The sequence below is a fragment of the Mastigoproctus giganteus genome, chromosome 4 (assembly GCF_048544385.1).
Source record: "Mastigoproctus giganteus isolate SK-2022 chromosome 4, ASM4854438v1, whole genome shotgun sequence".
In the NCBI taxonomy this organism is placed as follows: domain Eukaryota; kingdom Metazoa; phylum Arthropoda; class Arachnida; order Uropygi; family Thelyphonidae; genus Mastigoproctus; species Mastigoproctus giganteus.
In genome coordinates this window covers 226,697,105-226,714,911 of record NC_143578.1, presented here as the reverse complement: position 1 = coordinate 226,714,911, position 17,807 = coordinate 226,697,105, and the positions used below count along the sequence as shown (strand labels likewise).

The window sequence follows — 17,807 nt, the reverse complement described above, 5'->3', positions numbered from 1 at the left end:
CTACTTTATTCTCAGTTATTACAAGATTCTCTAGCTTACTGCCAGAGCTGAATAACTCCTCATGTGTGAATGTCGATGCAAAATATTCATTTACTTTGTTAGCTACCTGAGCAGGATCATCAACAGTTGACCCATCGATATCAAGTGGACCAATCTGATTCATCCCCTTCCTTCTAGAGTTTACATAAGTAAAGAACTCTCAGTTGTTTTTCTTTGCATCCCTTGCCAAGGATTTCTCGTAATCTACCTTTGCCTGCCTAACCTCCTTTGTAACATGGTTACAGATCAACTTGTATCTATCATAGGCTTCTGTGTCACTTGTTATTTTATATGTATCCCATGCATTTTTCTTCTCTGTCATATTTCTCATCAGTTCATCTGACATCCATTTAGGCCTAAAACATGAACAATATTTCTTAGTTGGTATGTAAAGCCTAGTAGCTTCCAAGATAAGTTCTTTGAATGCTTCTCATTTTTAATTTGCTATTGGTAACATCTTCAGTTGGTCCCACTGTATAGAATTTAAATACTGTCTCAGACCATCGTAGTCGCCTTTACGAAATCAATAACCCTTCCCTTTACCCCTGATGGTAGTTACCTCTTTGAGTAAATCCCACTTCACCACACTGCGATCACTGCCACCTAGTGGTTCCTTTATCTGCAGATTCTTAATGCATGAAGAATCACTACTGATAATCAAATCAAGAGTATTACTCCCTCTAGTTGCCTCCCGAACATGCTGATGTAGAAAACAATCATCCAATAAATCCACAAAAGCCTTGCTAGTGTGTGAGTGACCAACCCACAAATTCCAGTCAATATCTGGGAAATTAAAAACTGCCATTATAAGACTCTCTGATGTACTGGCCCACTCTATTTCCCTGTACAGTTTCTTATTATACTCATCAGAGTCATTAGGTCTATAGCACACTCCTACTCTCAATTTTGATCTCCCAATGCTTATGTCACACCAAACTGACTCGACACTGCACTGTCCAGAGATGTTGACTGGCTTCACTTCCTTGGATTTTATGTGTTTCTTAACTAATAGCATAACCCCTCCTCCCTTTCTATCCTGTCTATCCTTTCTGTAGACATTGTACTCCCCAAATTCCAGTTCTGCATTCCTTATATCTGTTGACACCACGTCTCTGATAGATATCCCAACAATATCCGCGTTTGATGCTTTGAGCAATATCTCAAATTCATCAAATTTATTTACCAAACTCCTAGCATTGGTGTACACGCAAGTATACATGAACCTGTTTCTATTCTTAGATAACCTAACACAACCCATGTGTTTACTTGTACCACAATGACTCCCAACAATCTCTGAAATATCCTGCATCTTGTTTTTCAGGCTTCTGCTCATTCCAATAGAAGCAGTACAAGAATCACTTTCACCTCTGCCAGTGGCTACTGTTAATCTATTAGTCTTTGTATCCCCCCAAGCTAGCAGTTTTCCGACTCACCTAACACTGCCTCGATAGCGTCAGCAAATATTCTTGCATCCTTTCTATTTAAGTGTATCCCATCCCTGTAGAAGCAGTCTCTCCTGCTAGTACAGTCCAGGCTGAAAAAAATTCTACCTCTTGAGCCTTGCGCAATCTTTCCAGGGCCGAATTGATCAACAAGGCTCTCATCATATACTCCCTCCTATCGTGTCTGGGCAGAATTGCAGACACTTTCAAATTCAACCCTAATTCACGGCTTTTTTTCAACAGTGACCTGTACTTGTTAAGTAATTCTGCCGGTCTCCTACTCTTGATATCATTAGTGCCAACATGTACAACTATATCACCTTTTGTGCCCTTAAAAGATGATATCCGCTCTACAACGTCATCAACCTTTGCCCCTGGCAGACATACCCTGGTCCTGTTCCACCTATCCTTTTAATAAAGCATGTTCTCCATTTCCCTGACAATAGAGTCATCAACAACTACTAGTTCCTGTGGGACCAGCGCATTCTGCCTTGGGGGTTGCCGCTGTGTTGCGTGATGAACAAGTGCAAGCTCTGGCGTTGATGTGGGCAGCTGAGAGCTTGATGGGCCCCTCAATTTAGTTCCTTCGAGGGCATTCACCCTGTCCTTCAAGCTCTCATATAGGCCCATAACAACGCTGAGTTGTTGCCCGATTTCGTTACACTCCTTGCATCGTGCACACACAAAGACATCCCCCATGGTAATATCACGTCCCGTACCTGATTGCTCCACAAACATCATGCAAGCAATGCATTTTAAAAGGCTGTGATTCAGAGGGCAACTGCGCCCCTCAGTTCTCCTCTGAGCCACAGCACTCCCATTAGCTTGAGCCTTTTGCTTTGCTACTCTGGTCTGAGTCATGATTTCGATTTCTTCTAGCACATGGGATGTTTTTCTCATGGTACAGACACAGAGAACGAGAACCAGTCCCCTACTTTTCTGAGGATGATTCTACAGTTTTTTTGCAGTAATATAAATGACCTAATGAGCTACACGTAATCCTCATGTAATGCAAAACCGCGTTATATGGGACTAAGAACCAGTACAAAAAAGGGAGTTACAATCCAAAAGCTAACAAAAATACACCATTTTTGTTATAACTATCGGAAACTTAATTTTAAAAGTAGTAATAACTTAATATTTTAACTTTATTTTTATAATAGTAGTAACTTAAATAGTAATAACTAAACAAACATCTTACCTTACAAACTGTGATATGTACACGTCAGATAATGTACGTTCATTTAATTTTCTTCCGCTTCATCACTGCTAAGCACAATCTCTTCTGCAGCATCTAGATTTCGTGTACCTTCTGCTCTCTTTAAAAGTCACAAACTACAAGCTTCGAAGTCACAATTTTTTATGGTCTCAAACAAGCACAAGTTCAATAGCACAGACCCTAACCAGGGGTTCTCCTAACAAAATACGGTGAACCCCCGCTTTAAAGATATAAAGCACAAATTTAACTTCATTACCTTACCAATTAACAAAGTTAAATGATATGTGAAAATCGGAAGAATATTTTCCAGTTAGAAAAATAAAAATAAATTTAAACTTACATACATAGCTTAATTAATGTGCTGTAATATGTACATACTAATTGATATTTCTGTTCACTGAGCTTTTTTTTTTGTTGTAAAATTTAAAAAAGTAAAAATTATAAGCAATTAATAACAAAGAACATGGCATGCACAAGTTGCAACAAACACGATACGCACAAGTGAGATACAGAGTGATGAGTCTCTGAAAATTTATTTACGTTTTTAATATGATTGAATATTTCATGGAAGGGGAAACACATTTCACCATAATAACGTGAAAACCCACAGAATTCCAGCTATCAGTACTAAAGCAAATGCAAGAAGATCGAGTTTACTACCCGTTTATAATTGATTACGCTAACAGAAAAGACCAATAAACCACTAACTGCAAATTGTTTTTACCATTTTATGGTAGTGACATCCATGAAATGTGCTTTATAAAAATATCACAAAGGTGATGACGACTAGCAAGTCAACAGCATGGATTCACAAAAAGGAATGGAAACGTTGAAAATTACATCTAACATAATAGCAGGGTTTTCCTAGCACAAAAGCTCAAAAATACCATGTTACGTGACGTTTCCCACAATTCTCAAACTGTGTTATATAAGTACCACGTTGTGCGAGGATTGCGCAATTTATCAATCATGTTAGAGCGAAACCATGTTGTAGAAGTACTGTGTTATACGGGGGTTGCCTGTATTTAGGAATTAGTTACAATTCTACACAGTGGAGATATTTTATTGATTCACCAAAGAGGAGTCTCAAAGGTGTGTTGCTCCAAAAAATATGGGTCCATTCCAGTAGCTCATGGTGCATTTGAAATAAACATATGAGAATTTAAAGTTGTTGACAAATATTAAGTATGAAGAACAATGTTGGTTGGTGTGTGCTGAATTTAAAGTGATAGGCATGATACTTGGAACAGTAATCTTGCTACACAAAAATGTGAGTGGGACAGTCAGACAAGGATTATGCACTGAGACATCAAGATCTGGCCAAAGATGGGCAGTTTGTTGCTTGGATCAAAGAACACAGTTCATAAACCACGGGTAGACCTCAAAACTGTCCTACTCCTATCCTTGCACATTAAACTGGGTTTGAGAAGCCAAAACAAGGTACTTTTGTTTGATCTAAAATTTGCAAACTGATGAGGAACAGAGATTTTGAAGGAACTATGAATAAAAAGAGAAAAACAGGCATGGATTAGCTTTGGGTCTGTTGTTGAGAACTTCCTAGGGAATAACAAGGATCATGATTTTGACTCTCCTGGCAAACTTCAAGAAGCTGGGCTGCAACGTAAGTGTCAATGTACAATTTCTTTACACTCCCACATCGACTACTTCCCAGAAAATCTAGAAAGTATGAAGCAAAGAACAGGGTGAGAGGTTTCACCAAGCCGTTAAAGACATGGAGATGGAATGTCAACATGATGGGTGACTTTTGTTGGATGCTGAGGGGGGGGGGACTGTAAAGTAGAAAGATCTGCAGGAAAATCAAAGAAATGAAAATATGATCCATCATAGATCAGTTTTTAAAATGAGAGGCAAGTGTTTAGTGGACTTTTACTACTTTTTACTTCACTGCTCTTTTTAATAGTGTTTTAAACATGTATTTAAATATAGAAGCCTGGTGAAAGTAGCATTTATTTTATAACTTCAGTGCACAAATTTTGCCAACTTAATAAAAATTTGTGAAAAATTAAATTTTTCTTTTGTGATTTTTGAAGAAACCTGACATGATGGAAACAAACTGATGCAATTTTTGAAATCAGCATTAGAAAATGATTCAGAAATACCTTTTTCTGAGAAAACATCAGTGAAATTTTTTCAAAATGCAGAGTAGTATAATTCATGGTGGATATTAAAGAATTACTCATAATTCTTTAAGTATTGGTATTAAAAAATTACTTATAATTCTTTAATACCAATACTATACCACCATTATACAGTAACAGAGTTGCATATAAAACATATACACAGATGTTATACAAAAATACAGAAGGTTTACAGACACGTTTGAAAAAATTTATATGGATTCTTCTTCTTCTTGTCAGTGAAATTTGTATGATTCATATAATTTTATGTTATGCCTAAAAATACTTACCGTTGAGACATCAAGAGGTAGTATGAATATGATGATGAAAGAAAAATACCAAGCAATGAACACATTTAGTGTTACTAATAAATGATGCTGAGTCCAGTTTCCATATTTATGCAATAAAAAAGCAGCCACAACAAAAGTGCAGCAGATTTCAACAACAAGTGGCCCAACTGACATAGTTCTTTAGTTGATCATATCCCTGTAAACAAAAACAAAACAAAAAAAAAAAAGTTATAAATTAAGCTGAAATTCTATTTAAAATTAACTGAATTTAATTTAAGCAGAATTTTGATATATATACTGTATTTATAACTTACAAATGGAAAACTGATGACTGGAAAGAAATGTTTAATACAAGTAAAAGTGTTCACATTGGTACACAATGTTTGACTCAGAGAAAAATGGCTATGTAATCTGATCAGTCATTCAGTAAAACCTGCCAACATCCACAGTTTCTTCCAAAATTCAAAAGAGTGGAAGTACATTTAACAGGGAAGGTTCTCAACAGTCTGCCATCAGTGAGGATATGTGCACCGACCTTTGCATTCCAGCCCTTCAAAATTTCTTTGTTGCATGAATGTAGAAATTCAAAATAAACAGTCACCAATTTCTAACTTTTTTGGTAAGTCAAAAGTAGCTTCAGACATTTAGCACATTATAACTTTTTATTATATTTGCAAAGAAGAAACATTGTACTGAAGAAAATTTGGACAAACCCAAAATTGCAATGTGGCTGGTGTTACTGCCACCAGCCACATTGGTTCACATTTGGTCCTTAACATAACTTCAAAAATAGAAGTCCAGTGAATGAGCTGGCTACAGAACTGGACCTGTGTGACCTACCCATCAACTTGGGGCAGGGGCAATCCAAATGGCCTCTAACATTGTGGAAATGAGGGCACGCAGCATCTTATTGGAAAAGAATATTGTTGCCAGGATTATCTTGTAATTTGCAGGATCAGATAATTCTCCAGCATGCCAATACACAGGATCAGTGACTGTTCTTTGTGTGAAGAAGAATGGGTACACCTTTCTGCAATTTGCAACCCAAAAACAAATTAAAAAAACTACATTTAGATCATTAAAATTTAGCTTGACAGAATACAAAGTTGAATTTATGGCCGCCAGTTCTGAAATCCTTTATAACAGTGAAAATTCCACCTTCATTCATTTTACTAATCCCTCTTAGTGCCTTATAAACCTCAATTAGGTCACCTCTGAAGTACTTAGTTGCCAAGCTCTATAGCCACATAATTAGTCTTTCTTTGTATGGTTATCTCACCATTTGAGTTGCTCATCTTTGGGTCCCTTTCAAGAAGCTCAATGTATTTTTTTCAGATGACGTCTCCATACTTAAACATAGTATTCCAAATGTGGTCTTACAAATGCCTTATACAGTGAGATTATGACCTCCCAATTTCTAGAGGATAATGTTCGATAAATCATCAATAGGACACCACAGGCTTTCCTGGCTGCCTGTATCATAACTCCCAGATCCTTTTCTTCATCTACTGTTTTTAATTCAACTCCACCAAGTGTATAATTTATTTTGGGGTTGCACTTCCCCAAATGAAAGACCTTGCATTTTAAAACTTAGCTGCCACTTCGTCTAAATAGCTAATTATTAATTGATTAATTAATAATATATCAAAGTAACTGTTTCATTTCTGCACATACCTCCCAACATAATATGCAGTGCACATTTTGTAACACTTTATAATCAACAGTATGTAAAATGCAAAGTACAGCAACAAACTTAATATCTAGTACTTCAGTTACAATATACAGCATATATACAGTCTATGTGATACGTATGGAGAAATAATAATAATAATTTACATATTTCTATTGGTCCAATTTTAATGAAATTTGAGAATGCACAACAAATTTGTCTAATAGAGTGAAATATAAAATCTCATGAAAATCTGTCCCTTGAAGTTGATGGACAAAGAAATAACTGCCAGATTTTTACTGGTCCAATTTTGATGAAAAATTGTTCAAATAAATCTTTGTGAAAGAGCCAAATATATAGTTTAACAAATTCTCCACTGGGAGTTGGGTTATTGCATGTGGACTGACAGTTGGATGGACATGGTAAAGACAAATAGGCACTTTATGCATACATGCTAATGTACTTAAAGAGAGGAAAAGTGTAACCACTCAATATGTGTCTCAAAGTTTGCTGTAATTACACACTAAGTAGCAGTTTCTGGCTGACTGAGGAATGGAGATAAGTGATTTCCCATACATTCTCTAAGGAGATAGGCTGGGCTACATGCACCTGTATCAACATCATAAAGACTGTCAAGATATACGTGGCACATAGGCAGGCACAGTCAATGAAGTGCGATTACTTAGAGCACGCGAATGGCAGAAGCATGAATTTCAGAAAGGTATCAGAATATATTGGACTGTCAGAGGGCCTTAAATAATGACCACAGATGTATGGTTAGTAGGTGATGGCTCTATCACCTAAAACTCCAGTTGAAGGTATGGTACAGTCCTTAAAGAGGAGGTGAATGATAGGCACAGATGTGTGTGGCAACTAACTCCAAAAATTGAAACTCATCAACAAAAACTAAACAGTGCCATTCATTGCACCACTGGATCTTTACTGACACCACTTAAACAATGACATTATGATACATGGCTGCATATGAAGAAATGCACGATGTCCACTTCTCTCAGCCATTAATTCATTAATGAATTCACTGATACTGGCTACACCAGGTCTGTGTTAGAATATTTGAAACCTGGCAAATGGTTACAGATCTCTTTTAGCTAAATAATAAATCTGTCAACCATCCACTGGCTCTAGAATCTATAATCACTATTGGGCCTGAAGCATAACCCACATTAGCAGTAATTTTCAATTCTGAATACCAGCTTCTGATGACACAATTATCAATTCCCTTTTGAGATCATTCAGGCATAAATAACATTTACACGGATATGTCAAAGGTATTGCACTCTCTCTCAACAAGACAATTTATTTACTTTACTACAATCTCCATGGCTCTTAAGGCACATTTTTGATTTTTCTTCTTCTTTCCTTTTTTTTTTTATGGTGACAACAAACATTAGAGGTACCTTTGGTGGTGAATTTTAAGTCACCACTGAAGGTAACTCCATAAGAGTTAAATCTAGTATTTTAGGAAGTATATGGGTTGAAGGTTGAGAAGACAGAAGGTTCATTGATTTGTTGAGAACTGTTGATATCTAGAACTGAATTTCTGTAGATTGTAATTTCCAGGAAATATATAAGAATGAAGGCCGTTCCAAATAATTGATGCAAAAGGAATAATTAAAAAAGGAGAACTTGGTTCAGAGAGCTTAGAATTTAACTGTAAGTGAACTTTTATTAGTTGACAAATGGAATTACAGATGTTAATTAATAAAACAGTGTAAAATTCTATATAAAACTGCTTTTATATAAGAATTATCTAAATAAAAACACAAACACTGAATATCTCTGCAAAAGGGATGGAGTGGGCTTGCAAGTTAGGGTTCATTAATTAACCTGACTGCTCTCTTTGGGAGAGAGTCTAAAAGTTTCTAAAAAGAGTCTAAAAGTCTGGTCATGCTCCAAAAGAGGTTTTAGGAGCATAACTACAGATGTGGAAACAACATTTCATGGAAGGACAAATTTGTAATTTGTACTGAGCCATAATTTTCTGGGAAGAAAAGTAATGCAGTGTGCATAAGAGAAAAGCTCATCTCTTTTAATGCAGTGGAAGCAACATTTATTATATGTTTATGAATGGTTTGAAGCAGAGTTATCCCCAGTAAGGATATGCAATTCTGTCTAAAAATCTGCATATTACTGAAGATGAACATAAGAACAACACTTCTTTAAAATAAATAACATAGAAATTGGTTTTAACTGAAATTAACTAAGTTAAATTTTCTTCTCTTCACTGGCTTTAAGGACTGTGGATATTCAAGAGGCTGCAGCTGTTTGTGTGGAGCAGGGTTTGTCAAACTAGAAAGCATAATATAGAATACTAACATTAGCAAAACTCCAAATTGGATTTCCAGTCAATGGAAGGAAGTCATTAATATACAGGAGGAAAAGAGTTTACAAAAGAACAAAACAAGAGACAGCCATCTATCATCATAAGCAATGAGTGGTCAGAGAAGAAATTTGACAACCCAGTTGCAAAACTGAAAGCAGACCATAAAATAAAAGTTTTCTTAGAAGATATTTATGCCAAACACGGTTGAAAACTTCAGAAACACTGAAAGCAACTGTTTAAGTTCCTCCAAAGTGTTCAGTGGAACGGTTTGAAAAACAGTGTAAGAGTTGGTGATTGATTTCTTCATTACTTTAAAAAGAGTTAAGTAAAATATTATGATAACTGGAAGAGAGGAATTTGTCACCCTTTTTAGGAATGACCATGATGGACATGAGAAAATTTCCACATAGGTGGGAGAAAAAAAAAAAAAAAAAAAAATAGAGGAATAAGAAACTGCAAACGAGGAACATAAAACAGAATTAACTCTGCAGTGCAGGTTTTAAGGACATGTGAAAAAATACATCAGGACCTGGACAATTTTTGGTATCTAAACTGTTCAGGATTCATCTAAATATCATCAAAAACAAGGGAGGCACTGAATGGATTATGTTCAGTAAGGTAGGGGATTTACCAAAGTCATCAAAGCAAGAGTTAGGGGAAAATTATGATGATAATAAGTGAGCTTTATCTTTAAATGATGCAATAGAACAACTATCTGTATGTAACAGAGTTGGATGTATGATGCAGAAGTTGCATCCAATGGTGGCTAACAAGAGACCAGAAGACTCGACTATTATCAAGATTCAACTATCTGGACAAGAGTTGAGTTGAGTCATCCATTTTGGTAATGTTTCAATGTGTGAATATCACACAAAGTGATGCTGAATATCATACATCTCTGAGGATCAGAGCTCCCAAACTGCTAAATGATGCACACCAGCAAAAGAGAAGAAAGTTTCTTGAAGCATTCCACCTGCAAAAGAATTAATGAAAAACAGTAAATAGAAACATCAGAAGGGCATCATCATACCCCATTCCTGAATAACTCTTCCATAATGACCACAATGAATCCAGCAACATACACCAAGCCAACCAACAAGAATCAAAGTTAACTTGCCCATTAAAGTATTCAAGAAAACCATCAGCCTACCAGCACAGCGGTGGAAATGGTATCACATGACAGCCAGAGCATAACAACACAGATAAAGAGGAGAGTTGGTTACATGTCCAACCTCTGTCATTTTGAATGCTCAGCATGGCTTGGAGCAAAGAGGAACGAGATGCTTCCCCCCCCGGGAATTCAGCATCCAATCAAGAACAGGACCCCTTTGCCTCAGGACACTTTCTTCCTTGTTTCCTCCAGCAAGTTGCAACTGAAGGATATCTGAATTGTACAGTCATCTAAACAATTTAACTATTTATCCACAGAAGGAACAATAATGTTCAAAATATTGTGATCTACAGTTTGGTGTGGCATGTTTAATTATCAAATTTCCTCATGTAGGTACCGCTTTGCTGATTTCACCACATATGTTTTCCCATCTTTGGACCCTTTCAAGAAGCTTGCCATCTTCTTTTAACTGTGATCACCATACTTGGAGGACACAATATTCCATGTGCAGTCTTACAATAGCCTTATGTAGCATCTTTCCTGCCTGTTTACACTGCACAATTTCAGGTAACTATGGGTCATATTGAGTAATAAAGGATACCCAAAGCATCTTACAAAAATAATAGAGAGTTTATATCAAGGAACAAAAATAGTAATAGATACAGGTAATAAATTAACAGAAGAAAGTATAATAAATTAAGGAGTTAGACAGGGATGTAGCTTGTCACCAATGCTGTTTAACATATATATCGAGGATATGATATATAAATGGAAAGAAGAAATTAATACAGGTATATATTTAAATACAAAGACTAGGATTAATACACTGTTATTTGCAGATGATCAAGTAATTATTCAAGATAGTGAAGACAATTTACAAAGAGCAGTATTTAAATTAAACCAAATAATAGAAGAATATAAAGTTAAAATGTCAACGATGAAAACTAGAACAATGGCTTTTAAAGGGAAAAATAGTTATAGACAATAAAATATTAGAACAAGTAAAACATTTTAAATATCTAGGATGTGATATGACATATAAAGGGGTGCTCTTACGAAGAAAGGCTTATGTTTTGCAAATTACAGTGTCTGGAGACTAGGCACCAGCGAGGTGATCTGACAGAGGTGTATAAAGCCTTGAATGGTTTGAGCATGCTCAATGCTGATGGGATTCTTCCTCTAGCTCAGAATAATCACCTGAGAGGGCATAAATTCAAATTGAGGAAGGACAGATGTAGGATAGACGTGCGGAAATTTGCCTTTAGCCAGCGGGTGGTTGGTTGGTGGAACAGACTTCCATCCCATGTAGTGGAGGTTGATAGCCTAAATAAGTTTAAGGCTCAGCTGGACAGGTATTTTGAACGAACAGAGGTGTGAAGTGGAAGTGGTTTTTTTTTTTTTTTTTTTTTTTTGGCTGATGCTGCATAAGCTTGCTTTCTTGCATCAAATGCCTCTACTAATGCTAATGCTAATATGATGCCAAAAAAGATATGAATCAGAAATTGGCAAAATTTCAAAATATATGTGGAACAATAAAAAGAACTCTAGCTAAGAAAACAAGGAAAGAAACACAATGGAAATTTTACAAAGTAATTTTACAATTACTTTGTAAAATTTGACTACAGTGGTCTGAGACAGTATTTAAATTCTATACAGTGGAACCAACTGATGATGTTACCAACAGCAAATTCAAAATGGGAAGCATTCAAAGAATTAATCTTGGAAGCCACTAGGCTTTTCACACCAACAAAGAAATATTTTTCAAGATTTAGGCCTAAATGAATGTCAGATGAACTGATTAGATATGTGACAGAGAAGAAAAATGCATGGGATACATATAAATTAACATGTGACACAGAAGCCTATGATAAATATAAGCTGGTCTGTAACCAAGTTAGGAAGGCAAAGGCAGATTACAAAAAATATTTGGCAAAGGATGCAAAGAAAAACAGCAATACGTTCTTTACTTATGTAAACTCTAGAAGCAAGGGGATGAATCAGATTGGTCCACTTGATATCGATGGTTCAACTGTTGATGATCCTGCTCAGGTAGATAACAAACAATGAATATTTTGCATCAACATTCATACATGAGGAGTTATTCAGGGAGGGGAATGCCAGAGGTGAGTTAAACTCTGGCAGTAAGCTAGATAATCTTGTAATAACTGAGAGTACAGTGGAGGAGGAATTGTTAAAGATAAACATAAGAAAGGCACCTGGGGTGGATGGAATCTATCCAGTTATATTAAACGAGGCGGCAAAAGAAGTAAACAAACCTTAGCCATAATTATGAGAGCTTCCCTGGATTCAGGGGAGGTACCCATGGACTGGAGATGTGCAAATGTGACTCCATTACACAAAGGAATATCAAAGGGAGACACAGGTAATTACAGACCCATTAGTTTAACTTCTGTTCCAGGGAAATTAATGGGGGCACTGGTTAAAGATGCATTGCAGGATCTAAACAAGACTTCAGTTATAGCTCAGACACAGCATGGGTTTGTTAAGGGGAAGTCTTGTCTGACTAATTTGATTGGATACTATGATGTAGTCACAAAGGAACTGGATGCAAAGAATAACTTTGATATCATATATTTGGATCTTGGAAAAGCCTTCGATACTGTTGCACATAGAAGACTGCTGCTCAAATTGGAGCAGTGTGGCATTGGAGGCAAATTGCTGCTATGGATAAAGGGATGGTTGAGTGGGAGAAGACAGGGAGTGGTAATCAATGGACACTGCTCTTCGTGGACTAATGTTATTAATGGAGTCCCTCAGGCTTCAGTGTTGGGTCCATTGTTTTCTGTATTTATAAATGATACTGATGATGGTATATCAGGCTTAATGTCCAAGTTTGCAGACAATACGAAGGTTGGCAGGATTGTTAATGACAGTACACTGCTGCAACGGGATCTAGAAAAGTTGATCAAATGGGCTGAGAGGTGGCAAATGAAGTTTAACATTACATTTGTCAAAGTACTACATACGGGAAGCAGTAATCCCAGAGAACGTATCAACTCTGTGGTACCACACTGACAGTGGTAGAGAATGAAAAGGATCTGGGGGTAATTATGCAGGCAGATATGAAGTTTTCTGAGCAGTGCAGACAGTCTGCAAGAGTAGCTCATGGTGTCTTGTCAATGATATACAGGAATATTTCTCACAGGGATAGGGAGGTGATTGTCCCCTTGTATAGGGCAATGGTCAGGCCACACCTTGAGTACTGTATACAGGTCTGGAGACCTCATTTTAAGAACAATGTAGAGCTGTTGCAACGAGTACAGAGAAGGGCAACAAGATTAGCGAATGGAACAAAGGGTTGCCTTACGAAGAAAGGCTTAAGTTTTGCAAATTACAGTGTCTGGAGACTAGGCACCTGCGAGGTGATCTGATTGAGGTATATAAAGCCTTGAATGGTTTGAGCATGCTCAATGCTGATGGGATTCTTCCTCTTGCTCAGAATAATCAGAGAGGGCATAAATCAGAGAGGGAATAACCTGAGAGGGCATAAATTCAAATTGAGGAAAGCCGGTTGTAGGATAGATGTGTGGAAGTTTGCCTTTAGCCACCAGGTGGTTGATTGCTGAAACAAACTTCCATCTGTTGTAGAAGTTGATAGCTTAAATAGATTCAAGGCAGAACTTGACAAACATTTGGAGTGAGTGGATGGGTGAAATAAGGGTTTTTTTTTTTTTTTTTTTGGCTGATGCTATATAAGCTTGCTTTCTTGCATCATGTGCCTTTGCTAATGCTATCGACAATACCAACACTTCTTTACGGTTCTGAAACATGGATACCAAAACAAAGAGACATTAATAGAATACAAGCTGCAGAAATGAAATTTTTAATATATGTTAATGGATGTACAAAATTTGATAAAATACCAAACGTAAATATTAGAAAGGAATTAAAGATTTACTCAATTAATGGAAAAATTATAGAATATAGACAAAGATGGAAAGAACATGTAGAAAGAATAGAAGATAATAGATTCCCTAAATTAGCTTATACGTATAGAGCAAAAGGAAAAAGAGACAGAGGAAGACCAAAGAAAAGATGGGCAGACCTCTTTGAGATTGGAACAGGTGGATCGCCTAATCCATGAAGGAAGATAAGATAAGATAAGCCTTTAACAACTGAGCCCTCCCCTTCTTTGAACTGTTATAGGAACTGTTATATATTGAAGGAAGGGGCAAAAATTTTTGCCCCTTCCTTCAAGTTGATTACTGTAAATTAATTACTAAATTACCATACCCTTGGTACCCTGGATACTTTCGAAACATCACTTCTTAAAAACCCCAAGTTTCAGGTAAAGAGAAAAATGAATTAAATGTCATTAAAAGTGTGTGTTGTGTAATAAAGATTGCAAAATTTACACTCTAATGAAGTGATAAAAATTTGTTTTAAGCACCTACAGTAATCAAGGAACAGCTATTTCTGCTGAGTGTTTACAGGTCAGAAGGGTTAGTGAAATATTATAAACATTGGAGAGTTCCACACATTTTGGAATGTTAATGCAGGGCTAAGAGAGGGGATGGAGACTGATTCTCATGTGAACAAATAACTAAGAATACCTCTCAGCCTATTTAAGGATTATGTATGTATGCTATCATTTTGCGATTTCCTAAAAAGGAAATGTAGAAATAATAATACGCATTTCGGACACACTCATTACGTGGCACGTTGGAGGATAACTAGTTACCCCTTTCACTGTTATTTTCCATTACGTGCCAACCGAGTGTCTTGGGCATGAGTCTCTCCTTACCACCCAATGAGAAAAGGATAATCTATAAACATTTTGGGAGAATTTCAGACATAAAAGGGGGCCCCTGGAGGACCCAGGAGTCAAGGAGTCGGAGAGAGAGAGTGTAGGGAGGTGAGGAGAAGACCACAAGTTTCGACAAGTGAGATCCAGTAGGCCCGCACCACCAATGAAAGACAACCAGTGCCCATAGTTGTTTAACTGGCAGAGGAATCCATATTCACTTTCTGACGAGACAGCATCCACCATAGGCTTGGTAAGTCGAATTGCGTTTATAAGTACGAAAGTCAGTGTGTGCAAGAGCAATAATGAAATAGATAAAATGGTTTCTTCCTAGTAAATTCTAGTATTTGTATGTTAATTGTAAATGCTTAAATGTTACTATGATATGTCTTAAGGATTTCATGTTTTTGTGGATCATATACATTAGATATGGAAACCTTGCATAGAAGTTTTAAAGTAGATGTCGTAACAGGTAGCAGAAGTAATCATAATGTTAATGATTGAATTAATGATGACTCCTTACTTGTAATGTGGAAACGAATGGGAAGGGCCTACATTTCCAATATTATGTTTTTCTTAATATTTTGTGAATCTAGTATATCTGGTGTTTCTTATTTTTAGTATTCTTGTAACTTGATAAATATTGCCAAGGAATAGATGGTTTTAATGGTACATTTGTATGCACTAAGTTGAAGTAATAATGACAGCTATTTTGGATGGGAGTATTATAGCATAGACACAAGAGGATGACTATTATTATGAATTACTCTGATATCTTGCACTTATATCATATTGTGCCAATGTTAAATCATGTCTGATAAAAATGTGATGTAGGTTTGTTCTTTTTTATTAATAATGTTGTGTTTTTGAAATTTTTACCTCTCTTTGCTAAATTCTCATTCAGCACCAGAATTAGGGATTAGATGTTATAAAAGGTTATTGCAACATCGCAAATTTAAACCAAGATTTTCAATGTTTTACACAATGCTACTGATCCAAATCGCAGTCTTCATTCTTGGAGGCCAGGGATATACGAGATCAGGTTATACTTCATGACTAGACGAATATTTAGGAGTCAGAGACAATGAAGCCAAAAACACCTTAACTACACTAACGAGGAAAAATAATAGGAACACTTAAACAAGGTCTATCCCTCCATACCCTAGTCATTTTACAGTGTTCTTGTGGTTTCCACTAACTGAAATCTTGAAGGAACTAGTTTTTACTAAAAAATACTTGGAGTTACATTTTGGATTTGGGTTTTTACCAGCAACCATGGTGGTTTCTAGTTCTTACTAATAGAAAATTATATTATGACTATTTATACCCCAAAACTTTCATGCAAATTTCAAAGCCACACAGTGTATATTCATTTAATACATAATAATTATACCTAATGTTTATTTGCAATAATTATACCTAATGTTTATTTATATACAAAATGAAACTTTTACTGAAATTTTATGATATGATATGGATTGCTAAAAATTCTTAAGTAAAAAATACAGCTGGTATCCATGGGAACACTGAGGGCCAGCAATAGGTCTACCTTTCCCCTTCAGTTCCTCATCCCCATTCAGATATGAGTAGTCCCTCTACATAATGTTTGGAGCAAAGAAGGCTGATCCCCTCCCCATGCTGTCAATGCTCCTGCTAATTTTAATGTGATAGCAGTATGTAATTATGGGATTACTCACTTTGCACTTTTCTCTCCTTTTGCAATAGTATTAGCAATTCCAAATGAGGCAAGGAAACAGACTTTTTCAATGTTAAACCTTAACTGCTACTTTTCAGCCCATTCACCTAATTTATCCAGGTCTTGTTGGAGTAGCACACCTGATTCCCATCATTAACTAGCCTCCCAACCTTTGAATTCTCAGCAAACTTAAGACGTTAAATTGGAATGCTTTCATCAATATCATACATAAATACTGAAAACAGTAAGGGGCCTAGAACTGAACTCTGTAGGGCTCAATTAATAACATTAATCATGAAGAAAAATGGACATTAAATAACCATGCTGTCTCCTGCCAGTCAACCATCCCTTTATCCACAGCAATAATTTGTTCCGAATTTCATATTGCTCAATATGCACAGTAGTCATCATTCATATGGAATACCATTGGAAGCTTCAATGAAATCTAAGCATATGATGTCAAAAGTATTTTTTGCATTCATTTCCAGTGCAATTATGTCATAATTAGATTGTTATTTATATCAGCATGTTAGGGAAAGTTCTAAGGGTAAAAAATATTCTAGATCTGATCTTCTCCCTGATCACAACATGACATTGTAGGATTGACAACATGCCGGGATCACTCTCTGCTAATGGTTGTTCAGGCACCATTAGCAGAGAGTGATCAAGGTTCTAAGTTGGATGATGAACAAAGAGACAGCAGTTATTAAGGGCAAAGGAACAGGTTTCAATTTCAGGAAGGATATTATAACAATTTAAGTGCTACATCCCCATAAGTGCTATACAGTCCTTGAAATACCCAGCACCAAGCTTTACAGCAAGGTGCTGGGAATTTCAGGGACTGCTGGGATTCATCATGGAACAAGTAAATACACTGGTGTTCAAAGAAAGTGCATCACCTAGGAATTTCACATTTCTAACCCTTTTTCACAATGGTATGTTACATTAATGACTAGCATGACAAACAGAAATATAAACAAAAGATATTTATTAATAGTTAAGGCAAAGCTAAGTAATATTTGAGAGGTGCTCTCAAAATATTCCAAAATGAGCATTTGCAACTTCTATACAACAGTTTTGGTAAACACGGCAAC

At 36.2% G+C, this 17,807-nt stretch overlaps 1 protein-coding gene across 1 annotated transcript in view; it reads right to left on the bottom strand.

The window, feature by feature from the left end:
* LOC150087453 (G protein-coupled receptor-associated protein LMBRD2) overlaps positions 1–17,807 on the bottom strand; it is a 154,935-nt gene that overhangs the window by 134,730 nt on the left and 2,398 nt on the right. The window contains exon 2 of the mRNA XM_090372491.1: positions 5,129–5,324. Coding sequence (XP_090228617.1) covers positions 5,129–5,302 — 174 coding nt within the window. The 5' untranslated portion in view covers positions 5,303–5,324. The remainder of the gene's footprint in view (positions 1–5,128; positions 5,325–17,807) is intronic.